Below are 27,419 nucleotides of genomic sequence, written 5' to 3'. Positions count from 1 at the left end.
TGTATTCACACTCAAAACAAAATGACAGTTTAAAGAAATCCTGCGATAACCCTAACAGGCTGTTCATAAATAATCAACTGCAGCAAATTGGTAAGTAGAGCAAAACATCACCTTTTGATCTTGCCTGTTAGCAGAAATATCCCTATCAGTCTTGATATCACTCCCATGGAGAGTAACGAGATCGATCAAATCCATTATCTGGCTTTTGTGTTTATCACGCTTTAAAGTTGCAGCAGGGGCTTGCGTTGTCATAGAAACAGCTGCAGTAGAAAAAGGTTAGCTCGTTGTTGAACTTGGTAGGATGCATGGAGCGAAAAGAGTCATCATTATGGGAGATATCAGCAGCAAAAGCGAAGAGGCGACTGTTGCTTCTTTTGTTTGCTTAGAAAGCAAAGCCTTACAAATTATTATTTGCTGGTGACTGCAAATGTTCTTCCGCTATATGAAAAAGCAGGAGAATGTGTTGAGACGGAGGGGCAATATTGAGTCAAGGCAATAATACTGCCACAGGTGCAGGGATCTGGCTGAATTCCTGCATAGTAATAAAAGTCAGTGACAGAATTTTGTTTTCAAAGCACAGAATTGGTTTGTACCTGCACTACAATGCAATCATCTTGTCTTCCTTCCCCTCGAAAATGAATCTTGGCTGGCCCACACGCAGTAAAGCTGAGCCTCAGTGTGATGTCTTTTAACTTGAAGATTGCACATTAGCATTCACACTGTCTGGGGAAGCTTACCGAGCCTCACCAATGCAGCTTACAATCTATAAAAGGTTGGGCTATTTACAATAAATGCTTTCACTTCAGTTCAATTTTACGAAGAAGTGACAACGAGGACTCTATGATGTGTAGAGCCATTATCTTAAACAGAAACCATAACACTGCTCAGTTTTCTTATCCATGTAAAAACAGCGTATATTGTTATAGTATATAGTTGTAACAGTGGCCAAATGTGGTGTGAAGAATGTGATGAAAGTCGGTGGCATGATAACTTTAAAATGGAGCTTTCTAACTCCAACTGTTTGATGTTGTGAATAGAGTGTGTTTGAAAAGAAATCATTTTAAAGTGGAAACTTCAACATGTTGTTTTAGAAGGAAGTAACAAACAGCCATTATGATCATTTAACTGTGGTCATAGTTCACCATTTCATCTTAACATGGTTATATAGTTAAGTAATAAATACTAAATACTATAGGCGGCAGGTAGTCCTCATGCAGCAGTCGCCCCCAGCTGATGTCAGAGTAGGAGATATTCACCCCTATGCTACAAACTGCAAATTAATCCCGCATGAGCGAAGCCGCTGGCTGGCTGCTATGTCCATTTTGATTGATAATGGTTAAAAATGTTCTTCTTTTACTGTTACTTTTTGTGGATGACAAGGTTTAAAACTACTTAAAAAGACACACACAAAAAAAGTTACTCCGCCAGAGTGCCTATTTTGGGTCACTTTGCCGGTCCCAAGTCCGGATAAAGGAGGAGGGTTGGAATTACTGAAAACAATAATAAGAAAAGAGAAAGAAAATTTTAATTTGTAGTTCTAAAAATATTCTATATATTCTAAATGCTTTTAGTGTGTGTGTTTTTTTTAATCACTTTGTCTCTTCCACGATGTTATGTCTCTCTCCTACAGCTACAGCTACTGATACAATTACATATGCAGGACAAATTATGCAAATTAGGTGAGGACGTCATTTAGCGACTTCTAGCGACTTTTAGGATAGCCAACAGTGATTTTCCTTACTGAGGAGTTGGCAACACTGAAAAAAGTTAGCATTCATTCTCCAGCTTCACTGTTTATGTTATGCTAACATAGCTGTGTTGCTAGCGATCACAAAGCACATCATTATATACCAAGGTAGCCCAACTTCAGTAACCCTACAGACGTCACTGCTGTTTAGTTTCCTGTCTTCATTTATGTTGGAAGTGATAGCAAAGCTGTACATTTAAATTTTTTCACAAATCTCTCTTTCAGAACATGGTATATCATGTTTAGGTAGGAACTAGTGAGCTAACTTTTTGCTAACTTCTAACTCCGTTAAATTTAATACATTCTGTTTTCATGGATGCTTGGATGTTAAACTTCATTGTTACACCTGTTAAAGCAGCAACATTGATCATTTTATTAAAGATGAAAGAATTAGACAGTTTTTAACTCTCAGTGATGCTGCAGTGTTTGTTTGACTTTGGAACCTGAAGCGGAAAGAGTTTTGCACCCGGATTCCTCTGCGAGGCTCCTGACTATGGTAGCCATAATGCTCAAAACAATCCATCGAGCAGTGCGGCTTTGTAGCTTACCAAAGTTGCACTAAAACATTTTTTGACAGATTTTTGAGTGCCGTGTACCACATAAAATCAGTTCAAAGAGTGCATTTCTTAGTTTACACAGCTCGGTCAAAATTTTAAGCCACTTGAGTTTTCAGAAGGGAATCCAGAGCTCGGTTAGGCAACGAAACACAATACTGCCTATGGTATTCAGATGAGATGAGAAACTAACAGGCTAGATCTGAACCGAGGACAATGTGATTGCTGTAAGATAGGCAGCAGGAAGTGTCTGCAGTGTACGACAGGAGATAAGGTGAGGAGAGCGATCTCACCAGAGGCAAGTGTTTTGCTCTGCACTCAGCTGAAAGTGAATGGCTGATCTGTGCATCCACATGCATACACCTTGTTTAAAACCCCTGGTTCTTTTCCTTCAAAAGGAGCCTTCTGAAGGAATATCTCCTGGTGTTTCAATGGGACAGCCGTGCGCCTAAAAATTTCTCTTAACTTGCAGATCCACATGCAGCCTCCTGCTTCACAGATGTTTAATTAAAAGCGGATCCCACTTTTTCCACTGAGATTTCTCATCTGAGTGGGAGAAATGTTGTAAACATAGCAGATATTTGATATTTGTTTTTATTGGCTTATTTGACGTAAATGCATTGTGTCTTCTTCTTCTGTTTTTGCATACCCACACGTTTAGGGGTAAGAAAATGCAGCTGTAACATATGGGATATGACGAATGTGCAGTTTGAAACAAGCTTCCTGTATAAGCACTTTACTAGAAAGATCACACCTTTCCATTTCAGCTAGGTTATGGTGACCCAATTACTAAGTTTTCTACAGACCATGTTGACTGGTTCACAAATTGTGTAGCTAATTAACAAGACAAACCTAATATGCACCAGTGGGAGACTAGGCTAATCTAAGTTGTGTGAATCATTTAAAAAAGAAATTGCAATGAGAAGAAGCACGTGTATTTGACAGGTGCAATGCACCCCATCAAACCAAAAATCATTTGAAGGAATACGTGTGACAAGAGGTCCTTCACAGGGCAGTTGATAAGGGGATTACTTGACTGGTGCTTTTTGGCAAGCCAATACCCCATTCTTAGAAGTCAGAGGGATTTGAAGATACACATACAACCATGTGTGCACAAACACACAAAAACACTGTGTCTAAATGCTCGAGCTTTTCCCTCATATTGCTGAGGAGAGCACAGATCCCACCAGAAATCTCCCGGCAGGGCCTATATCAAAAGCTTAGTCTGCTGCAGCAAGGATCACACCTCTGGGAATTCTCCCCACAAACACGTAGCTGAGAACAAAGGCAGTTATTGTCAAAGTGTGTTCTGATTTAACTTATAATTACATTCAATGAGGAAAAGCAAGGCAATCTAGGCTGTGTGAGATATCACATCCAAAGATTCAATGAACCGATTTGCCATAAAAGCTGAAGATAAAATGAAACAAGGAGCAGAAAACTGAGACAATCAATGAGGAAGGTGATGCAAGCTTCCCACATATTTAAAAAGCAGAGGGAAAAAATATTATTACAGTATTCGTATCGTGCTACAAACTTCTGTTGCTCATGTTTAATATAAAATGCTGGTGCAAGTTCAGATAAAACAGAACATTACTGCTGTGCTTCATAATTCGTGGGTACTTTTGTGTAAAATACTGACTTCAGGAATTTCATTTCTTGAGCTGTTGTGTTTCAACTTTTTACATTGCCTCAGAAAAAATCTACAGCTCTTTGTCCATTCATACATCCTTGTAACTACTTATTCAGTTCAGGGTCGCAGACGGGCTCTGACATGCAAAATGCACCGATAACAACAAAAAAAGAAAATTTTAGAAAGAAAATAACAAAACCAAAAACACAACAATTATACAGAAAACTTCAATGCAATCAGTGGAACCTAAGTTGGTGGTGACAGGCACAAATCTTTTCTCAGTCTTTGCATGTCTTTGCATGAATTTTAAACAGAGTTTGAAAGGATGAAAGATGAGATTGGAATCATAAAGTACCTTTTTAACAAAGGACATTTGAAATTAGAATTTCATACACCACAGAGTGTGAAAACTTATTATCAGTGTTTAACCCACCAACAGGGTCTCTGCAATTGGTATTACAAGTCTCTCACTTGACCCAAGCTTGAATACAGAAACTAGCCATTTTATACTATGTACAATAAAAAAAACTCTCATGTTATTAACAGTGTGTTTAAAAAATAGACCATCTTAGCCTCACAATTAGCATTATACCTGACTGATGTATACACATCACATTATATGACATAATAAGTGCAGCATATCCACCTTCCTTTGTTAGTTTAAAGCCAGGAGAGTTAACAGTTTTGCTGATATACTCTATGACAAAGAGTATTAGTATTGTTTTTATTTTAGCTATGTGTGGTCTCTTGATGGAGACAAACATTGGCAAACATACAGAGCATTGGATAACACTGGCAGGCAGAACAGGTATCATCAGTGCTGATTCACTGCAGTGTGCTTTTGGCGTTTGAACGGACTTTTTCATGATATATGTTGAAAGGTGATTTACATTGTATGAATGCCCTTATGATTCTGATCTCATTGATTTCCTCCTCCCTCCCATTTAGCAGTACATAGGGAAAGGACTTACTGTGTACTACAGAAAAAAGAAATTATATCTACTTGTCACCAATGACGGTTTCCATCCACTCAAAATAAATAACATTCTTCGTACATTTAAATGAGTATTCTGAAAGGGTAATGTGTGTGTGCAAGTAAGCAATATGAAAGTTATAACATAATGATTATATAATTAATTTACACTTGACACCTACTTTATTGCATACACCTTGCTTGTTTGGGTTAGACCCATTTTTGGCACAGGCTCAATACGTTTCTGGAAATATTTCCGCATAGATTTGGATCCATATTGACATGATAGCATCGATGATGTGAATCTCCCTTTTCACCACATCCCAAAGGTGCTCTGGTAGATTGAGATCTGCTGCTTGTGGGGCCATTTGACTACAGAGAACTTAATGTCAGATTCACCAGCTTGAAACCAGTTTGAGATGATTTTGAGCTTTGTGACGTGGCGTGTTACCCTGCTGAAAGCAGCCATTACAAGACGGATACCCCGTGGTCACAAATGGATAGACATGGGCAACAACAATACAGTTGGCTATGGCTTTTAAATGATGCTCAATTGCTACTAAGTGGCCCAAAATGTTCAAAGTGGCCATTCTCTCACACTATTACACCACTAGTAGTAGCCTGAACTACTGATACTAGGCAGGATGGATCCATGTTTTCATGTTGTTTATGCCAAATTCTGACCCTTCCACCAAATGTCGCAGTGGACTAATCAGATTAGGCAACATTTTTCCAATCTGCACTTGTCCAGCTTTGGTGAGCTCATGCAAACTGTATCCTCGGTTTCCTGTTCTTAACTGACATAACCCATCTGCTTGAAGGTTCAATAGGCGAAGTATTCAGAGACATCTGTATATCTTCTTCCATCGCTGATTAGATATTTGCATGAACAAGCAGTTGTGCAGATGTACCTAATGAAGTGGCCAGTAAGTGTGGACAGTCCCGATCCAAATATTCAAAGAGAACATTTTATAGAGCAGCATGTTTTAAGTAAGCTATAGCTTAGAGACTCTCTTTTATGACACAGAGACTCCAGTTATTAAAAGAATGAGGCAAACAACAGAAAACACACTAAATTGAGAGTGGGAAGAAAGCCTAATGGTGGTAGATTATAATGGTATTACTACTTTGTGAGACACAAGTAGGATACACGCAGCAGGCTTGAGGTGTCTGTGGGATGATGGGACTGACACTCAGCGGATGAGTCACACACAAGCTAAGCAGAGGGGTGAGGATCATAAAGACTTCTGCTCAGCTGTGAGCAGAAAAGAGCGTTGCTCCATTGAGTCATCCTCTACTGGTTTTGACCTTTGTCACTCAGACCTTTATCTGCTGACTGTTTACATCCATAGCTGAAGGTCTATATGGAATCCTTGGGTGTTTATACTCCTTCGTTGCAAGCCAAAGATGATGTAATGAGGGATTTTTCCAGTAGGTTTTAGTCAAAAGTGCTGCAATGGCTCACTACCTTTGCAGTTTAATGGGATTATGACAACATTGTGATATATTAATCTTGTTGTGATATTTATGCTAAGCTAATACGGAGATGAATTACGCTCTGACTACAACCAGTATTAGTCACAATTTTAGAGGCTTTTGATATTCTAAAATCAAGTGAAACACTTGCCTGGAGTACAAAATAAGCATCGTCTATCATTTGACTTTAGATCAGCAAAAGTATTACTTTTTAGTACGCATCTCATTATTACTGCAACAGAATTTAAAGAATATTTTGAAATTTTGGGACGTACACATCTGCTTTCTTGCTAAGAGTTTGACAAGAAGATTTATATCACTCTTATGTGGATCCTTTAAGTATTAAACTATAGCCAGGAGCTAGTTAACTTTGCTTGCATAAATTTGGGGGAGAAAAGAGACACATTGCCTTCGGTTGCTTTGGAATCGAATCAAAGTAACAGTCTATGTGCTGTCACTGTGCAAGTACATATCCAGAACATATCATCTAGTTAAACTGTACACTGGTATTTCTGACGATTAAAACACTGAGAGACAAAGTAAAAGGCGATGGCGAGCTAATTTTATTTCTTTGGGACAAAACCAGGATAGCTATTCTTCTTTTACCCCTATATGCAAATCCAGAGATATGAAAAAAGAGACATGGGTCTTAAAATTTTGAATGTGAGAGAATTTCACAAAAACAAAAAAGGTAGAATTCACAAGTCTGAATTTAAAAAATATATATAAAAAACTGTGTCCGATGTGACTGGTGATTCTAGATTAGATAACTGAACAATGCTTAAAAAATTGCTTTAAAAAATTGAGCAGACAAATACCTGGGAGATGCCAAGTTTGCACTACTTTTTTCTTGAAAACCTTTAGTTAAGCTGACCAGCTACAGGCTGGAACTTCATATTTAGTGACCACACATAACAGCGGTATCTTCCCATGTCATCGAAATCTTGAAATCAAAAAAGCTTATTTTGCCAGATGTACAACCATTACAGTAACTAAGGGGAATTCTATGTCCTGGGTCATGTAGACCTCAATATAACTGTTGGATTAAACCAGTGCAGCATAACTAGTAAACACTCCATCAGCAGCAGCACATTATGTAGTGCGCCTGAAGCTGACCTAACTCATTCCAGAAGCTGCACAGTGGTCACATGTACCTAGGTCCTTTGCCAAGCCATCCCATCCAAGTCAATTTCACAGCTCGCCTGTAGTGAGTTTTTTCCCTTCTTTCTTCTCTTTCAAACTCAATTTCAGCAACTTCTGGGAGACAGCAGTGGCCTCACTGTTAGTCGATCACATTTTCTCATTAATTTAAAGGCACCGTAGTTGCTGTTTAATTCATTGTCTATCCATGTGCATTAGGGAAACTGCTTCGCCATAGTTTAAAAAACCCAAACAGCCTCAGACGTATGACACTGTTGTTCCAGACTTGATAAACCACCAGTCAGGATGTGTTACAGTAGGATGTTCCGGAGGACTGTCACACACAGAAAAAAAAAAAAAAAAAAAAGAGTAAAACTATTCATACACATACAGTTTAGTGTGTGATCCTAGTATATACAAATGATATTTTTTACAGGATATGTGAGCTAATGGCTCTCTCAGATGAAGTGCCTCACCACATATGTCAGAGTAGTTACACCTCTATCAGTATCTTTCTACATGTGATTTGAACTCCAATTTGTAATTACAAAATTATGAGGATTTTTCTCTATTACATTAAAAAAAAAAAGAAAAATGAAAGCATGTGTATGTGAAGGTGCATGAATTTGCATTCTGATGCATGCACCAGTACGCTGCTGGCACAGGTGTGCAGGGGCTATTTACATTCATTTTATGAGCTATAAATGACAGAGCAGGAATCTTAGATTCATCAAATAATCGTCATTCAGTGGGGGTCATCCTGATTATCATAGCATTAAAGTGACATATGAAACAACCATTAATAATTCATAAGGTTGTCCGCCTCAATTAAGGGCTTCCTTCTGGTCTTATATCTGGCTTGTACACCAAGTATTGGTTTTCTTTATGATTGTTAAGGTGTTATGTCTCCACCTAAAGGTACTCCGAGGAACTGTGTGGGGATCGTTCATCTATGTGTGAGCCCCACATGACAAAAAGCTGAACTGATAGGCAGGATAATCATATAAACACTCAGAGCAGCATTTTAATCAGAGCCAATTATAGATCTCTGTCATATTTAATGACACATTAGGTACAAGTTGATACGATTAGCCTTGTGAAATTAGTGGAATTCAAGGGAGATATTGTACTCATCCAATTACAGATATATATCTATAGTTTTTCATTGGGAAAAAAAGCCATTATTACCATTAATGCAACTGTAGATAATGCATTACAAGTAAAGTTTTATTATTCAGCTTTAAAAATACCATTACATGCTCCCAAGATAAATGTACAATAGATTAAAATGTTCTGTATAGAATTGCACAAAGTGTCAAAAATGTTTCATAAAGTGGTTTAAATAGTGAGAAAACTACAGGAATTCTGAAAGTTTTTCCTTTACTTTCTCTTCAATGTTTGCATAGTATTTCATTTGGACAAGTATTGCTTTTGCGGCCTGTAGCTCTCCTGAAAAAGAAAGAAAGAGGGTGAAAAAGGAGGTTTAATCAATGACTCACTCAGTGACTTAAAGGGAAGCTTCAACTAGATTACAAAACACACAAAGAAGAATGAGTGGGAGGAATAGACACTGTTTCAAAGCAGCATCTGAATATTATTACCTTTACGAAGAGCAGCATCTATATGCGCTGTCAAGTCTGCCAGTTTTCCTGCAGGTAAGGAAAAGGCAAGTTCTATATCTGCACGTGTTTACAACATACCCCACACGTGGTGCTGTTTATTCACAGTGAAGAGATCTACTTAGAAACTGTACAGATTCTATACACATAGGCAAGTCTGTCACGTACTGACTTTACTGGGAGGCAATTATGACTGTTTCTGTAATGTAATGGGTCATTTGTTATGTAAAATTGGGGGCAAATTAAAAACTACTGTAGTCAGTGAAACTGTTCCCATTGGACAAGCACATTTCCTAATATCCTATGATTTGTCCTCTTCAGAGACAAGGTTAAATTTTAATCATCCTTAAGCTCAATAAAAACTCATCAAAATCTGCAAGTTCTGCCACATGCAGCATGATGTGAGCTATACTGAATTGAATCTGAAGGCACACAATTGTATCTGCTCCATCAACCAGCAACTGGCTCTGTTTGAAAAATCCAAAACAATTGTATAGGGACATTGTCTTTAAGGACTAATAGATAGCGGCGTGTGGAGACTGCTGTCTGCCATGTATAAAGCCCCTTGCAGTAGCAAACAGACATACATTATGCTGAGCGTTTTGCACTACAATTGACATTTAAAAATGTTTTTCTCGTGACACCTTCAGCGTGAGCAGTTTTGAATCACAATGAGAAATTCAAAGCTGCTCACACTGCATTTCCTGGGACACGAGTACATTCTTCCATAATCCAGTTTTTTTTTTTTTTATCCTGTTCATTTTTAGTATTTATTCTGCATTAATGATTCTGAGTAATTACTGTGTATTCAGTGTTTAATGACCTTTTCATTTACTATATTTCATTGTTCATGTCATTCTCACCTTGGATTCAATCTGCCTACATATGCACTCCACCAGTGCTGGTCTGTTTGGTTGCTGTGAAAATGGGTAAATCCCTTGCTTCTCTGTTGTATTTCTGACAAGAGTAGCTCCTTGAGGAGTGTTAGATGTAGTGCTACACTGCACTTGAGGTTACTATGGTAACCACAGGTGTTTCCAGATAGACCAGAGCTGAAATCTAAGGGATTGCAACCTTGACCCTTAAAATCAAGCATGTGTGCAGTTCAGCCATTAAGTGATTCTCATCTCACACTTTAATAACTGACGATTTAGACTGAAGTAGATACATCTGACATGCAGAAAAATGTACATTACACATCCACTTTTGCTACATTAGGCAAACGACTTGCTAGAAATCTACTTAAGTAAAGTTAAAATAACAACTTGTTTACCTTTTATATCTCGGCCAATCATAATGGCCTCTTCTGGAGCCTGTGCTTCATCGAGGGCCTCATTAATCTCCATCAGCTTCATTAGAAAATTTGAATCAGCTCCAGAGTCTGTGCCCTCTTCTATATTCATTCCCTCTAGTTCCAGCTGAAACATATGATGGGAATCTGTCAAAGGTTGCTCCTTTAGATGTAAGACACCAGTCTTGACTGCCAAATGGTGACGAACGTGATCACACAGACAGACCTTGTAATTACGAATTTTGCTACAAGTTAAATCAGAGATTTGAAACTCACCATATAAAGACCACGACTCAAAGGCTTAAGCAGAGTGCCGTATGCTTTGTTAACGAGAGCAGACTGGCTTTCTGAATACTCCTGTTCTTTCTGCAAAAGAGGGATGTGTTGTGTTAGGATTATTTCTAAGCATAGCAAGTTCAATCCAAAATCATTTATTAAAAAGGAAAAGCAAGGCTGTCTTATAATGTTTTGTTTTTATTTGTATTGCTATGGATTTGAAAGAATGAACCTTTACAATATTCACAGAAAATGTGAGTGATTTTACACTTTGCAATCGCAATCTATAGCATTGTCAAAAACCTTTATGATACTGATAATTATCTGTATGACATGCATCAACTCTTGCAATCAAGCAGTTTGGGACCCTTCAGGAGATGCAGGTGTGAGTTTGACATGACAAATGTGCGGAAACAAGATGTGAGGTTTGGGTGGGAGCGGGGGTGAGAGCTCCGAAATGGTTGGTAGATCTGAGAACATTTTGCAGCTATCAGGTCTGTCGGCTCTGGTGAAAATCAATAGTCGGAAGCTCTGACCCATGGGCCCATCGCGTGAGGCTGTTTCTCTAATAACAACCAATGCAGTAGGTGGCTGCCTCATATAAGTAATGACTTTTCTATATATGATGCAAACCCCTGAGGGTGGAAGATGTCTAATTAAGAAAAAAATGGCCAGAGGTGGTGATAAATAAAACAGATTCAGTACAATATTGGACAGGTTGTGTATAAAGAAACAATTTAGGCTACCTCTCCCCTCTCACATTCTGCTGAATATGAGTTTAGCTTTCATATCATATCATGACAACATTCTGCCTTTCGCTTTTCCACCTGAGTGTACAGAATAAATTACACCCAAAGCAATACATCTCCTCTCCATCTTGCATTCATAATGCTTATTCTCGTAAACTGCCATGCATTTTTCTTAATGATCTACAAGGGGGGAAATGGAAAATGGGGAGTTTTAACACTATTTACCACATTGTAAAATAACATCTAACACATTAAAACTGATGCACTGGGACAAGCCTTATTTCCTTATGTGAAATTGTTAGGCAAGTGATCACCCTTACAGTCTCACCGTAAATGAGCTGTGGGCTCAATAAGATTTGGCAGGAACCTCAAACCTGACACAAAATTCTTTTTTGAACTAAAGGAAGTGACAATTTACAAATGCAAAGATTAAGAAAACATCAGACTTCTTTCCTAAATTAAACTTCTTTCCTTTTATTGTCTATTTCATGGAAAAAAGATCTCTAGTGGTTTAGTATTTACCTCACAAAGTTATGGAACTCTTAAATGTCCATTGTACAGGATTTATTGTAAGAAAAGAACATTCAGTATTAAATTAGTGTTTGCACACTGGTGTATGCTCAGCTAAAAATATGATGCAACCCCCCCCCCCCCATAAAAAAAAAACAAACAAACAGTAAGGTGAGGGGTAGTCATATTGTTGCAAACTACACCCTCTGTGCTCGATGACACTAATATGGGTGTTCTACCTTCTGCAGTTACATAACCTACCATTTATTTTGCCTGTGGAACTTCTCTGCCCAGCCACTATGCGATTTTACCTGTACATTTGTCATTGTCAGACTCAATTTGGCTGAGTTTGTCAAAACATCAAGCATGAGAAGGCACTGGTTTGTATATTTGCTGAGTCTGGGATATTTACATAACTTAATTACATCAGAAATTTGCTACCTGTTAAATATCCTTTAAATATATGCAACTTAATTACTTAATTACAACTAAATATTCTGAAATTTAGAAAACAAAAATATAGAAACTAAATGAAAGCTAATTGGATTTTAAAGCAAAAAATGTAAACAAATGAACAACCAAAGCTATATAATTATATAACCTTAAAGTTAGCTGCATTCTGTGTGCTCGTCTAAAGGGAACAGAATCCCAGCCTTAGTCCTACATACTGCTCCTTATTAATTTTTGATGAACAAAAAAAAAAAAAAAAAAAAGTATGTCACAGAGTGACATAATGCAAAATAATGCAAGTCATAGGTTTTTCCAAGATATCCTCTCCCCTTGGTACATATCTTTATCTTTCAAACTCTAAATTTGCCATCTCTCAGCACAAGCTGAAATACCCCTGATGACATCACAGCAAAATTGTGTCATTTTTCTTCAACTTGTCAAAACTCTTCCAGAGCAATAGACAATATCATCCTATTTGTAGCTGGGGGGGGGGAACAAACAAAACAAAAATACTGCCGTGCTACTGTACACCACTGCAGTGGATTTTAGATTAAACAAAGGCACAAAAAAATTTGGAAAACTGATGATATAACTTTAAATATGAGAATGATTTTTAATACGTGGACAAAAATTCTCTTCTGATGACTGCCTGAAGTCCAGAAAACATGGACATCACCAAATGCCGTTTCTCCCATTGAGACCCTCTGCTAGTCTTAACTACTCACTTCCTGCTTGTTTGTATGTCTCTCCTTTCCGTTTTATCTTCATTTACTGAAAAGCATGCTCTTCTATGTTGAGATCAGGTGACTCACTTGGCCATTGAAGATTATCCCATTCTTTTGCCTTGAGAAGTTCTTGGGTTGCGTTTGCAGTATGCTTATCTGTTATGTGCTGTCTGATTTGCTGTATTTGGGTGAACGTGAGAAGAAACTGCACTTGAGAATAGATCCTGCTACTTCTGGTAGCGGTCGCTTGATCAGTAAACACTTGTGGGGCATATTATGTCCCTCCCATAACACTGCATCTACCATGATTGGCAGATGATGAGCCATCTCTCTTCCTATTATGACTTCCTTGTTCTTGAGTGTAACCAGTGTTTTGTTGGTGTTGTCTTGTTGTAAACCATCTACTAGAGTTGCCTTATAATGGTCCATCAAGGCTTTTGGTGTTATTCAGCTGGCCAGTGCTTTCCTAATTTTTCCTTTTCTTTTTTCAGTATTATGGTGACCCTATTTACTCGCAGCAATCTGACATCATATTAAGAACTTCAGTGAAAATCCACTAGATATTAGTTCAAAACTTTGAATGAATGTCAGATATTATATCTACATAAAGTTTCATAAAATACACAAGGAATCAACCTCAGCCTCACCACGACTGTGATTGTCAATCAACTGTCCAATTAGGAGGATCTGAAAATGCCAAAGCAGGTAATGCAATACTTTGTATTAAACCCATTGAATCAAAGTTAAAAGTTTGCATTTCAGTGTAATTTTGACAGTTTTAAACATCTTAAATCTACCTTGGTGGTGTACAGAGGCCAAATTAAAAAGACGGTGACATGGACCTTCCTTAGTGTAATTAGAGTTTACATAATGGGTCAATATACACAAACACAATCAGGACTGTCTTGACAATGAAGTAATTGTTTCAGTGATCTTATTAAGCCAAACCGTCCAAATTTATTTGACTAATAAAGAAAATAATCCGCATATAAAACATCTTAATAGTCACAACATCTTACCCCCTATTTTCACTCTATTATTTTCAGGGGAACAATCTCAGCTACTTACTTTCCCTAATCTATCCAAATAGACTCCTGAGTCACAATTTAGCAGCTTGTGATGAAACCTTTTATCCTGGTAGGAGTTACAAAGTGTCCATTCATAAGGCAAGATGAGTAATTGAATGAAAACTTTCTAAACCAAAGTTAACTTTTGCTTTCTTAACCTGTATAAATATTTAATATATTTAATATACCTCTGTTTTTCTCATTTTGGATTTTGCAGTTATAATATAAAATGTTTTGGAACGCAGGTCCTAGTAGGCACTTTTACATTTCACAGCAGGAAAAGCACTAGTTTAATTATCAGCATAAATAACATAAAGTCATGTTGGCTTACTGGAGTTGCCTCCTGGTTTTCATAGCTGAAATAAGCAGCCAAGAATCCCTTCAGCTACACTGATGCAATTCAACATGTAAAGCTGTTTATATTACTAGATTTGTCCATTTTTCCCAATTTTATACCCCTTTTTTCTTTTCCCTGAGAAACAAATGCTTGTTCGTCTACACATCTACAATTCCTTAAACTTGCTTCCTATGAATTGAGCTTGCTTGGTAGCTTAAAACAGACCAAGTTCCCTAACCAGGCCCTACATTTGTCAGTGTCTTTTAACAAGCCCATCTTTCTTACTTTGCCCAGAGTTACTCCCATGGCCAAGTCACAATGAATTATCACGACAAAACAAAAATGCACACACAAGTGGACAAATGGGGAGAAGGGGTCAGACCCAATTTCCTGTGTCACAGGGCGACTAATAGAAAGGAAAGTGTTCTCTGACTCACAGACCATCTCACTCAGCAGATCTCTTTCCCCCTTACATTGCCCCTGCCTACCACAGATTTCTGGCTGAAGTTGTCTGGATGAAGAGACCGCTGGAGCTGCAAGTATGTTTTCTGCAGCTTTTGTGTGTCCAGTGTGAATGTGTAGTCACTGAAAAAGGTAACACGTGATAAAATGAATGGACTGGATTCATTTGGAAAACTTTTAAAGATGGTGGCATATGTTAAGGTAAACAAGAAACTCACCAATCCATGATCTTGAAGTAGGATGTCCCTTCTACTGGGGGCTGCACTGCTTTGCATGACACGCAGAAAAATGCAGGTCTTTTGTCAAGAAGATGCTTACAATTCCAACAGTTCAATTTAATTTGACTTGTGCAGCAATTCCTGGGTGAAGCGGATTGATTAGTGAAGTAAAACAGCTCTCTCCCCTTTCTGAGTGCTCTGAAGTTCATGTTGCTGTGCCATGTGCCCTTCCTGTGGAGGCTGGTAGACATACAGTAAGCTGTACATGTAACAGCTTTAGAAACAAGCACTCGGTTGGTGGTTAGCCAGCTTGAGTGCAGTACAGCCCGGGATGAGCCAACAATCCTCAAAGAGTTGACAGACAACATTTCTGGAATTAAAATGCACTACTCGCTGTCGTGCACTCAATAAATACACGAAATGTTCGCTGCCAAAACACATCTCTTCCCGGAAAAACAAAGGAAGAAGAGCGTTCTTCTTCTACGTTTTGTAATGCTGCCACACTGCCGCCGCTCGGTGGGTTTCGAGTTCTCGATGGAAAACCAACAGCTAGCTGGCAACAGCAAACGCAATTTGTAAGGAACTATTGATAAAGTATCCTTAGTTTTGGACACAGCACACCAATTGAAGTAAGCTGAGCACCTCACAAAATTTTCAGTGTTTGTAAGTAGTGTACTAGTGTCGTTTTAGGTGCGGCTTTTGCCGAGGATGTAACGATAACAAGAACCCCTGGTCTGCATGTAGCTAGCTTAGCTCACTAGCTGAACAGTATAGCTTAGTTTGCGAACATGTCTTAACAACAAAATGCCTTTATTCGTGGTCGGTATTGACAAATAAGCTGGTTGTTGTCAGATTCTAGTTCACGCCCTTAAAAACAGCCTTTCATGTTATTTAAGGGCACATGTAAAGAAAAAAAGCACCCGGGTTTAACTTTATGTTGAGTAGCTTGCTCAGCTAGCTAGATGACAAAGGCATCCCATGTTATGGTTATGAGCGGTGACAAAAACAAATTCAAACTAGCTTATTTTTTATTATTATTATAATAAATAATCACTCGTTTAAGAAGCATCAGCTTAAAACATCACTTAATGCACGCTTGCGTAACTTTAATTGCCTTTTTCAGAAAGTCTAGAAGACTGTATTTTCATACCAAGTGGGTTGTTGTTTTTTTCTCTTTCAGATTCAACTGCGTTCTGATAAAACAGGCAATGCTTCATGAAGAGTTCTGGATACTCAGTGAGTGGCTAGTCCGCCAGGGACATCATCAGGCACTGGAGCACAGATAACACCTCCAAACTTGTGAGTTTATTGACTAAGAGTACTTTTTGCTGCTTCATCATCCATCCATACAGGCGGTCGCAATACAACAGCTGCTAGCTGTGTGACGAAAAAAAAATTCTCTGAACACTGGCCAGTCTAAATATGCTTATTTGGCCAAGAATCAGACTAGGCGTCTCGACTGTTTGTCATTACAGTTTCCTACCAAAGTACAAGCTCTGTGATGAATGCCAGGTCTTGATTCTTGTGTGTGTGTGTGTGTGTGTGTGTGTGTGTGTGTGTGTGTGTGTGTGTGTGTGTGTGTGTGTGTTTATGGGAGGTTGCAAAAGCTGACGGTAGAGTATTCCAGAGAGACACTTGTTGGAGACAGCAGCTTCTATAAGGTAAACAGGATCTCTTCCTGAAGGTCGAGGGAGGTACTTCTCAAGGCCCCCACAGACAATACTCTGGGTATTATTAACGGAAACCACTAAGAATAGAGATCAGGGGAGCAAGGTGGCTCCTCTGGCGGTCACGTTGTTTGGGTTAAACAAGCCAAAACGGAACATCTTCTTAAGAAGAGTGACTTCTCGAGCTTTCATGCTGGGTGTGGCAATTTAGAGGGCTTTATCTGGCTCTGATGTACAGCAGAGGAAAGGGAGATTAGTTGTGGATTGCTCTTGGCTGTTTATGTATGGAGGACTTGTGCTTTACAATTAGAATCTGTAAGTAAAACACATTTTCATACCTAATAGGACATTGTTAACCTATCATTTTATATAAGCTATGTATTATGTGCCTTTTTTTTATTTTGGATTTTTTAAGGCAGTGCATGACTTTGGCTGGTCCAGCAATATCCCCCAGATAATGCATTACCTACCTACTAAAGGAAAGAGTCTCTGTATGTTTGTGTCTGTTCTTCACTTTTCTTAAACATTCATCATAAGGAAGGTGATATATCCTAGTATTGGGACAAAAATTTCCTGCAATGCATTTTTGTTCTAATTGCAAATACATACATAGATACATACATACATACATACATACATACATACATACATGTATTTACTCAGACATACATGTCTGAGTAATCATGTCTGGTATGTCATTACTTGTGTTTCATAAGTTTGTCAGTTATATTTGGATGATGAATTGATTTTGTGTTAATCAGCTGACTTCACTTTGTGTGATCTAAAATTTTTGAGGAGATATTACTTTTTATTGGAGTTTGACTAATCTATTCATGTTTCTTCTTTCTGAAGGACAAATTGTATCAGACAGCATATTGGAATCGGATCAGATTTTTTTGAATCACCAAATATTGGTATTAGTATTAGTACAACCAATACAAAACTAATAGCAAAGAAATTAGATTAGATTAGATAGAACTTTATTAATCCCTCGGGTGGGTTCCTCTGGGAAATTCGATTTCCAAAAAAGCACAGCACCGACAGAAGTTACAGAATATTATATATATACACACACACACACACACACACACACACACACACACACACACACACACACACACACACATATATATATATATATATATATATATATATATATATATATATATATATATATATATATATATATATATATAAATACAGAGACAATATAAATAAAATATACGAAGGGGATAAATAGAATAAATAGGAATAAAAAATAAAAAATACAAGTGAATTGCACATTTCAAGTATTGAGGTCTATTGCACTGTTGACTATTTACAAAAGTATTGCACAAAAGGTATTGCACAGTGAGGTGAAGAGGCACTACAGCTTAGTTGTTCCCCCCTCCTTTGTCCTCCTGTTTCCCCTCCCTCTCCCCTCCAGAGAGGAGTTAAACAGTCTGATGGCGTGTGGGACAAAGATGGGACAAAATCAGAACGATGTTAAACGATGATTCAAAGGGTTTAATAAAAAAAGTGTTGGATTACCTGTTTTGGCATTTTCATATGCTCACAAGTTACTAGTAATTAGCAGTCGGGTTTATAACGCTATAGCCTCCAAAGTAGCATTGCTTTGGCTACAGCATTTTTCTCTTTGGATCCTCCTTGGGCTGGTTTAATTATCTTTACTGTCACCTTTGTGTTAATACCTACATGCTAAAAGAAACATCTTGAGTGTGCCCTTGATAGAGTATGGGTTTGTGTCATTTTGTGGGACTGTAGCATAAGGTTTATGTTGTTAACTCATGGTAATGTGACAGCGTACATTATGTCATACCACCTTGTTAATAATGCAAAAGTTATATAATGAGCAGTGTAAGGAATTCCTTTCTTCAGTGAGTAAATATGTAACAAAATGAATTCATTTTTAATTTTGATGACTGTGTCCTCAGCAGCTTAGTAAGGCTGTCTGCGTGTATCTTCCATCCAGTGTGAAATTGTCTCACATGCTGGATTATAGAGCTGGGCTATAGAACGATAACGATATGTATTGCGAAATAACCTTTTCTCGATAGAAAAGGTTAGTTTACTAAACAATAGTTTACTATTGCGATAGGCCTCATCTCTCTTGTCCTCTTAAAAAGAACAGCCAATTCAAATTAAGTAGCGCAGAGCCAAACCAATCACAGCCGCAGCGTCACGTCACGTGACTTGTTACGTACAGCACAAGTGCCAAGCCGCACATGTGTATTGGTTTGGGAAGCAGCCAGCCACCGTGCCGCCCAAGTGTGCCAACTACAGAAAAATCAACCGAGAGCGTGACCGAAGGTTACCGAAGAGAAAACAGATGATGGTTCCAATGCTGGAGAGATTGTCGAACGGAAGTGCCATAGAAGTTCCGTAGTGTGGAGGTATTTCGGCTATTTCAAATCTGACAAAAAACAGAGTAGCGCGCACTGTAAATTGTGCCAAAAGCAAGTCTGGAAATACAATAAACCGGTGCATGCTCAATCTCTGACTGGAAGCGCTAATTCGTCATTCGGCTTTTGTCAGACTAAAGTAACTGTTAAAACTGTTTGAAAAGCGAAGCTATACAACAAGGAGAGATTGAGAATTTCCTTTTAGTTCTCAGTTTATTTGATATTGACAAAAGTTAGTCAATTTTGTCTGATCTTCTGTAAAACAAACTAGGATTTATTTTTAGAATTAATATTTTGTTTCTAAGTGGAATTGACAATTTAGTAGTCTGTTTTGTTTGTTCTATTTTGAAACGCTTTAGCGGCTGCCTTTTGTGTAGTTTGCAATATTTGCCTTTATTTATCTGAAAGTCTCATGTTCCTTAAGTACATCTACCCTGTTGAACTTATTATGGGAAATAAATATTTAAATCAAAACAAGCTGCTGATTATTTCACATTTTACTTGTGAGCAACGGCACATTTAAATCTTACAAATATAGTTATTTGGCTTATATCGTGATATATATCGTTATCGCCTGAAATGAAAAAAACATATCGTGATTTGAAAAAATCTTATATTGCCCAGCTCTACTGGATTATGAGCAACTCCACTATCTGCTATATCACCACAGTTGTGATGTAAATGAATGAGTAATGAAAGTCGAGTTTCTGTTTAATTATTTAGCAATGGTTATTACATTAACATGTGTATGTGCTTTGTTCAGTGAATGTATTCATGGCCACCCCACCATAAGAACAATTTAAATCTGTGGGTAACTGTTCAAAATTCACTTTTTGAGGTTGTCTACACATTTGAATGATAAATGAACTGGTACTTATATAGTGCTTTTCTACTCAATTTGAACACTCAGATTCAAATGTTTCTGAACTTGAGTGCCAAAATCTTTTAATATGCATTGAAAACCCTGCCACATTAATTGGCTCCATTACTTGTATAGGCCGAAAACCCCATGTTAAACAGATGGATGAATCTCATGTTGTCTCATCACTGTATTATTGTAGGGTCTTTATCTTACAATGTAAAGTGCCTTGAGGTGGCTGTTGTTGTGCCTGTTTTAATTTTGGTATTCAGATTTTGTGTTATTATCAGCATCAGAATAGAGAAGTGGAATTTATGTGTTATTACTGCTGATGAACAGTAATAATACAACCTCTAACGATTAACAAGTGTGAAATTACTGCCTACCTAACTTAGTCATTTATCACGTTTACACCCTTCATACATATTAAAGGCAGCTGTTTCTTTGCCTGTATGGGTTTTTTTTTTCTTAACATAGGCAGCCCATTAACACTTCATCTTAATCTTGTAGGAGTAATTTAAAACACAGATAAATTTACTTTATATTTTATTGATTGACATTTAACCCTAACATTTGAAATGACTTGTGTGAAAGTCCTTTCAAAGCAAGATTAATTGAGCCTGCTTAACAATAGGAAAATCAATAACATAAAGTTAAGTAAAGTTAAACACCAAAGTCTTTGTCACAATCACTATTCATTACTCCTGACAGCCTTCAAATTAACCATGGTCAGTGTTCTGATGTGTGCCCTTGTTAGTTAGAATTATAGCATTGATTTCTCTGCTAGGTTTTGTGTCGTCGTTTAGGCAAAGGTTGCTTAAGCATTACAGGGAAGGAGCGTTTAATTTGTAAACAGACATTTCTGTATTGTTCTGATGTTTGACAGGGGTCTTTAATTCAATACATCACTGTCTACATTTTCTATGTTCCCACAGATAAACCATGATCCCCATCACCGAGCTGCGGTACTTTGTGGACACACAGCCAGCATACCGCATCCTGAAACCTTGGTGGGATGTCTTCACCGACTATATCTCCATTGTCATGCTCATGATTTCTGTTTTTGGGGGAACACTGCAGGTCACCCAGGACAAGATGATCTGCTTGCCCTGCAAATGGGTGGTCAATGAAACCTGCAAGAGGAACTTCAATTCAAGCATCACATCATCAGTGCCCAAAGGGATCCAGTATGATTTGGACCGCCACCAGTACAATTATGTTGACGCTGTCTGCTATGAAAATACATTGCACTGGTTTGCCAAGTATTTCCCCTACCTAGTATTACTCCACACCCTTATTTTTCTAGCTTGCAGCAACTTTTGGTTCAAGTTTCCACGGACTAGCTCCAAACTAGAACACTTTGTATCTATCTTGCTAAAATGCTTCGATTCTCCATGGACAACAAGGGCACTATCAGAGACAGTGGTTGAAGAAAGTGACCCAAAACCAATGAAAATGAATGGCTCGATGGACCACAAAGAATCTGTAATAAGTGAGGATGTTGAAGCAAGTGTTCCTATGCTTCAAAGGACAAAATCACGCTTTGAGCAGGGCATTGTAGATAGAACGGAAACAGGAGTTTTGGACAAGAAGGAGGGTGAACAGGCAAAAGCTCTGTTTGAAAAAGTGAAGAAGTTCCGCATACACGTGGAAGAAGGAGACATTGTGTACAGACTGTACATACGCCAGACTATTATCAAAGTCATCAAGTTTATTTTGATAATCTGCTACACAGGGTATTATGTGCATGATATTCAATTTAGTGTTGACTGTTCTGTAAATATAGAGAGCCTGACTGGTTACAGCGTGTACCGTTGTGCTCACCCACTCGCTACACTTTTTAAAATCTTAGCATGTTTCTACATTAGTTTAGTGGTGGTGTATGGTTTGATCTGCATGTACACGCTTTGCTGGATGCTTCGGCGCTCCCTAAAGAAGTACTCCTTTGAGTCAATCCGGGAAGAGAGCAGCTACAGTGACATACCTGATGTGAAGAATGACTTTGCATTCATGTTGCACATGATAGATCAGTATGATCCTCTGTACTCAAAACGCTTTGCTGTGTTCCTCTCAGAAGTAAGCGAAAATAAGCTGAGGCAACTCAACCTCAACAACGAGTGGACACTGGACAAACTCAGGCAGAGGATAACTAAGAATTCTCAGGAGAAGTTGGAGTTGCACCTTTTCATGCTTAGTGGCATTCCAGATACAGTGTTCGATCTGATGGAGTTGGAGGTTCTTAAACTGGAGCTAATCCCAGATGTGACCATTCCCCCAATCATTGCTCAGCTGGTTAACCTGCGAGAGATGTGGCTTTATCACACCCCAGCCAAAATAGAAGCTCCAGCTTTGGCTTTTTTGCGTGAAAATTTAAAGTCTCTGCATATCAAGTTCACCGACATCAAAGAAATCCCCTTATGGATCTACAGTTTGAAGAATCTCAGTGAGCTTCATCTGACAGGGAATCTCAGTGCTGAGAACAACCCTTACATCGTCATTGATGGGCTCCGTGAGCTCAAGAGACTCAAAGTGCTTCGGCTGAAGAGCAATCTCACCAAGCTACCTCAAGTGGTCACTGATGTGGGCATGCACCTCCAGAAGTTGTCCATCAATAATGAAGGAACCAAGCTCATGGTGCTCAATAGTCTAAAAAAGATGGTAAATCTGACAGAACTAGAGCTTATTCGCTGTGATCTTGAACGCATACCACACTCAATCTTCAGTTTACACAACTTGCAAGAGATTGACCTGAAGGATAACAACCTGAAAACCATTGAGGAGATCATCAGCTTCCAGCATCTTCATCGGTTGGTCTGCCTTAAGCTCTGGTACAACCAGATTGCCTACATTCCTATTCAGATTGGCACCCTGAACAACCTGGAGAAGCTGTACCTGAACAGAAACAAGATTGAGAAGATCCCCAGTCAGCTGTTCTATTGCCGCAAGCTGCGCATCTTGGATTTGAGCCATAACAACCTAACCTATATCCCAACAGATATTGGCTTCCTCCAAAATCTTCAATACCTGGCAGTGACAGCCAATAGGGTAAGTGATGTAATAAGCATAGTTTCCAACCATTTTAATATTATCCTAATTATAGATTGGAGTTTATCCATAATGCTTTATTTGTATTGTTTATTTGCTGATAAAACAATAAATGAACTTACAAGTCATAATTTCTTTCCTTTTTTTTCCCAATGCAAAATTCCTTGTTCTTTAAAATACAGATTGAGAACCTGCCTAATGAACTGTTCCAGTGCAAGAAGCTTCGCACTTTGAACTTGGGAAACAATTGCCTGCAGTCTCTACCATCACGATTTGGAGAGTTGACTGCATTGACACAACTAGAGCTTAGAGGAAATCGCCTAGAGTGTCTACCGGTGGAACTTGGAGAGTGCCGACAGCTGAAGAGAACTGGTCTTGTGGTGGAAGAGGACTTGTTCAACACACTGCCCACAGAGGTCAAGGAGCAGTTGTGGAAAGCGGACAAAGAACAAGTTTAAAAAACAGGTTTGCTTCTGCAAGTACAGATACTGATCTACTGGCTCTGGACCTACAAGTTGGTCCCAGAGGCTTGCCATAACAGGCAGTATTCCTGCTGCATTGTGCCGTTTCTAAGTTTGGGCATCAAGAACCAGTGCCAGGTAGAACCAAAATCCTGGCAGTTTCTGGCTGTCTTCTTAGTCTATTTGATTTATTAATTCCTTCACAAAAAACTTCTCAGGCCTTTACATTATAATTCAGTAATGATGCTTTTTTTTTTAGCAATAATATAGTTTGAATCTTGTGTTTACATTTTTATGCCTCTCGATTATGGTATAGAAGACAGTGTATGCCACTGATCAATACTAAAAAAATAAGGTTTAATACATTAAAATATTTTGTCAGGTGTTCCGGTTTGAAGGCACAATGAGATGGCAAAATTACTTCCAAGACATCTTTATTTCTGTATATAGACGATAATCACTTGTTTTGAGTTACAAAGACACTATTAAGAGTGATATGATAGTATGACTTAACAAAACAGTAATAACTATAGATGAGTGGAATATGATTATACTGAGAGCCTTGTACCTAAAGGTGGTTTACAAAGTGGGAAGAAGAAGGCCATTGAGGACACTGTTAGTATTGTAGCGCTAAAGGGCTTTTTGTTGGTTGGTTGGCTGATCATCTTTTGATACTAGAATGGACAATTTGGCAGAATGTAGGGTTCGGTTCCCTCTTTCTATGGAAAGATGTGTGTTTGACCTAGTGCTAAAGGAAAAGCAATTATTCTGCTGCATATCACTTATTGCACTAGCATTAAAATGACATTAGTGAAGCTTATCAGAATACCCTAACCTTACTGCTAGTATATCTTTAATGGAAAATAACATTTTCGCAAAAAAAGTATATGATATGTTTGCAATAACTTGCACATAACAAAATAAAATGCGGGGGAATGCTTAAAGATTTTGAATGAGATGAGTCGTGTCTGCCTCACAGGAATTCAGATTAAGTTTATACAGAATGACAGTGGTGAAATTCAAATGGAGCCTGAAAGTATTTGTAATATGTCTGTCAAACGTAGAGGCTTAAATGAGATTGGGGCTTCGTTTTTTTTGTAACAGATGTAAAAAGAATCACTGGTGATAAGCAATGATAGCTCAATAGCTACAAATAAGAAAGACCAGACATGTCATCATGTCTTTAAATGTATTTTTTAAGCACCTAGCCTCATGTTCATTTTAGTTTGTTACTATACTCAAATTCTGTTACTTTATTATTACTGGACTGCATTAGTGTGCAATGTTCAGTGAAGAAGCTGCTCACCTATGTGTGAGAAAACACACATCCTAAATGTTAAATGTTGGAAATGTTACATATTACTCACTGAGGTGAGGATAAAAGTCTCTTTTACTGTTTTCTGCTGATATTAAAAAGCTAGTAGTAAAGAAATTTGAAATTTTACTGCTACAGAATCAACCTGCATTCCAATTAAATGAAAAGAAAATGAAGTAAATCTTACAAGTTGATCAGATTAGTTGCCTTATTTTCTCCTCTCGTTGTCATGCATTGATTGTTATATTTCTGTTGTCTGGTCAGATGAAAATTGTTAGTTTTTCAAAGTGCACCATAATAATAAGCCCCAGATAGTGATGGAGCTTTTGTTGTCATAGTTTCCTTAATTTAAGCTGTCCGGTAAAACTTCTACAAGGCTGTACCTAGCTGTTGAGTTTAGATTTTGGTTACTGAAGATGCACAAAGTGTAGTTTATTATTAATGTTTTATTATTATTTATTTATTTGATTTGATTTTTTTTTTTTTTTTTTTTTAAAAGCTCATCTGTCCAAAAGACCATTGAGCTTATGCCAGGCATCCATGGTGCATTGTTCATTCAAAAGACAGTATTAGTCACAATATAATCAAGCTTGCACACACAATAACCCAATGAATCATCATCTAAATTATGCTCAAGATCAAGGTCATTTGTTGTTTTATGGGCAATAACCTCTGAGTTGTGATGGATCGGGTGTCAGATAAGCTACTTTGTCATTGACGTTCTGGGTTTTGGGGAAGGGTTTTATTTGTTTGTTTTTATACCCGTCTTTGTTTTAGTACCAGATGTAAGAAAAAGAAAAGATATGTTTTTTTGTTTTGTTTTTTAAATCAATAATCAGACTTAATTGGAAGTAACCAGTGCATTCTTTTTCTCAAAATATGAACTTTATTTCTCACAGTTAAAAGCATATTTAACCTTCACTAGTTTTTAATTAAGAAAGAGAGATTTTTTAGGTAAAGGTTTACTTGTTTTTGCTCAATTGAGAGTGACTGTTCTGTATTTTTGTTTTGACACAGTGACCAAGACAAAGCTAAAAATTTGGAATTTGTTATTGATCCACAGTTCTGATGCAGCACAACACACAACAGGAATTCTCGTATTTACCCCAAGAAAAATACAATTCCTGTTCTAATAAAGATTGACTGAAGCAATATACATAATAGAAAACATTTCAGCTATGCGCATCTATAACCGTGACATGTTTGACTATGCTATGTTGTGCAGTATTGCATTTATTTAAGCTGTATTGTTAGTAACGATATACCGTAGATTTCTAATGTGCATTTGTATTCATTTTGTCACATTGGTTTTACTAAAGACATGGTGAGATTTTCACATTAAGTAGATTAGAGATCGTTGTGCTTAAAGGATGCTTTTGCACTATAGCACTTCTCTCAGAACTTACTTTTAGGTGTTGCAAACAATAGTGTACAAGTTATTGTATGCACATAGAAAAACCTGTTTTGGGCATTTTCCAGTGTGGGAAGGTTTACCTGAATGACTGCCAGCCACGAGATTAAATTTAAGTTTACGCTTTTACATAGAAATATTAAAAAGGAAAAAAAGAGATGAATTTTGGTCTTTAGTGGAGCATTTTGAATGACACCCACAAACACATTAGCAATACACCTATTTAGTAAGACAATCGACTATTCCATTTAAAAGAGACATCATGTCATCACCTCTGAGTGATTTGTTGCAATCAGTACTGTAAATAAGTGGTCAGTGCATAGTGTAGTAACATTAAATAAACATGTTTTTGTCTTAGTCACTGTTAATCTTTCTTTTTTTCATTTTTATTATTAGACTAATTTTATTATTTTAATTTTGATATCTGTTAGGATTATTGTAGAACTAAATTTCTCAGGAAAGCAGCCAGTACTCACTTTTTTTTTTAGTTGATTGCCTATTATTATTATTATTATTATTATTATTACGGTATTATTTTTTTATTATTATTTCTTTTAATAATTTAAACGGTTGTGATAACATTTTTATATCAAATTTCTATACATTATTTTTTAGTTTTGTGTATTTAATATTAACTGCTGAATTGAAACTAAGTGTATCTGTATTTTCAAGGAGAAACCACTTTATTTGACCTTTCTTGTGTTTTTGTCAAACATCTCATGTCTGAATTGTCTTTATTGTGAGCAATAGATAAAGCCCAAGTAGTTTGTCTGATTAATGGGACTTCTTTACCCTTTGGTTTCTGTTTTCTATTTTTAATTTGTCTTTTTTCCTCTTAAAATGTTTAATTTGGGTACAAAATAATTTTGCATCTTTCTCTGTTTCTCTCAGACATGTTATCTTGACACACTTGGTTTTGTGCAGTTTTGTTTTGTTTTTTGCCAAAGGAACATCATCAATGCATCAGTACTGACGTTGAGTGTGTTTGAACATGTTTCTCTTCATTTCTTGTACACCACTGACTCCAGTAAA

General features: G+C 37.5%; 2 protein-coding genes across 4 annotated transcripts; one reads left to right on the top strand and one right to left on the bottom strand.

Moving 5' to 3' along the window:
* Positions 1–8,736: 8,736 nt before the first annotated feature.
* On the bottom strand, positions 8,737–15,718 carry hscb (HscB mitochondrial iron-sulfur cluster cochaperone). Of its 2 annotated transcripts, XM_085426240.1 has the most exons (6): positions 15,228–15,718; positions 15,036–15,132; positions 10,710–10,799; positions 10,416–10,560; positions 9,125–9,172; positions 8,737–8,972 (listed from the first exon to the last, which is right to left on the bottom strand). In XM_085426240.1, the coding sequence occupies exons 1-6, from the start codon at positions 15,593–15,595 to the stop codon at positions 8,878–8,880; spliced, it is 843 nt and encodes a 280-aa protein (XP_085282366.1). In that variant the 5' UTR covers positions 15,596–15,718; the 3' UTR covers positions 8,737–8,877. The 2 variants fall into 2 exon arrangements, with proteins under 2 accessions (XP_085282366.1, XP_085282367.1); XM_085426241.1 differs by lacking the exon at positions 9,125–9,172 and having other exon boundaries at positions 15,228–15,613.
* lrrc8ab (leucine rich repeat containing 8 VRAC subunit Ab) lies at positions 15,719–25,490 on the top strand. Of its 2 annotated transcripts, none has more exons than XM_085426237.1 (4): positions 15,719–15,856; positions 16,408–16,526; positions 21,091–23,200; positions 23,383–25,490. In XM_085426237.1, the coding sequence occupies exons 3-4, from the start codon at positions 21,098–21,100 to the stop codon at positions 23,656–23,658; spliced, it is 2,379 nt and encodes a 792-aa protein (XP_085282363.1). In that variant the 5' UTR covers positions 15,719–15,856; positions 16,408–16,526; positions 21,091–21,097; the 3' UTR covers positions 23,659–25,490. The 2 variants fall into 2 exon arrangements, with proteins under 2 accessions (XP_085282363.1, XP_085282364.1); XM_085426238.1 differs by having other exon boundaries at positions 15,756–15,802.
* The last annotated feature ends 1,929 nt before the right edge of the window (positions 25,491–27,419 follow it).

Source organism: Rhamphochromis longiceps, linkage group LG12, assembly GCF_057381845.1.
Source record: "Rhamphochromis longiceps isolate RC_006_pf linkage group LG12, R_longiceps_female_GT1.1, whole genome shotgun sequence".
Taxonomy (NCBI): domain Eukaryota; kingdom Metazoa; phylum Chordata; class Actinopteri; order Cichliformes; family Cichlidae; genus Rhamphochromis; species Rhamphochromis longiceps.
The sequence above is the reverse complement of the archived record's forward strand: the minus strand, read 5'-3'. Positions and strand labels throughout refer to the sequence as shown.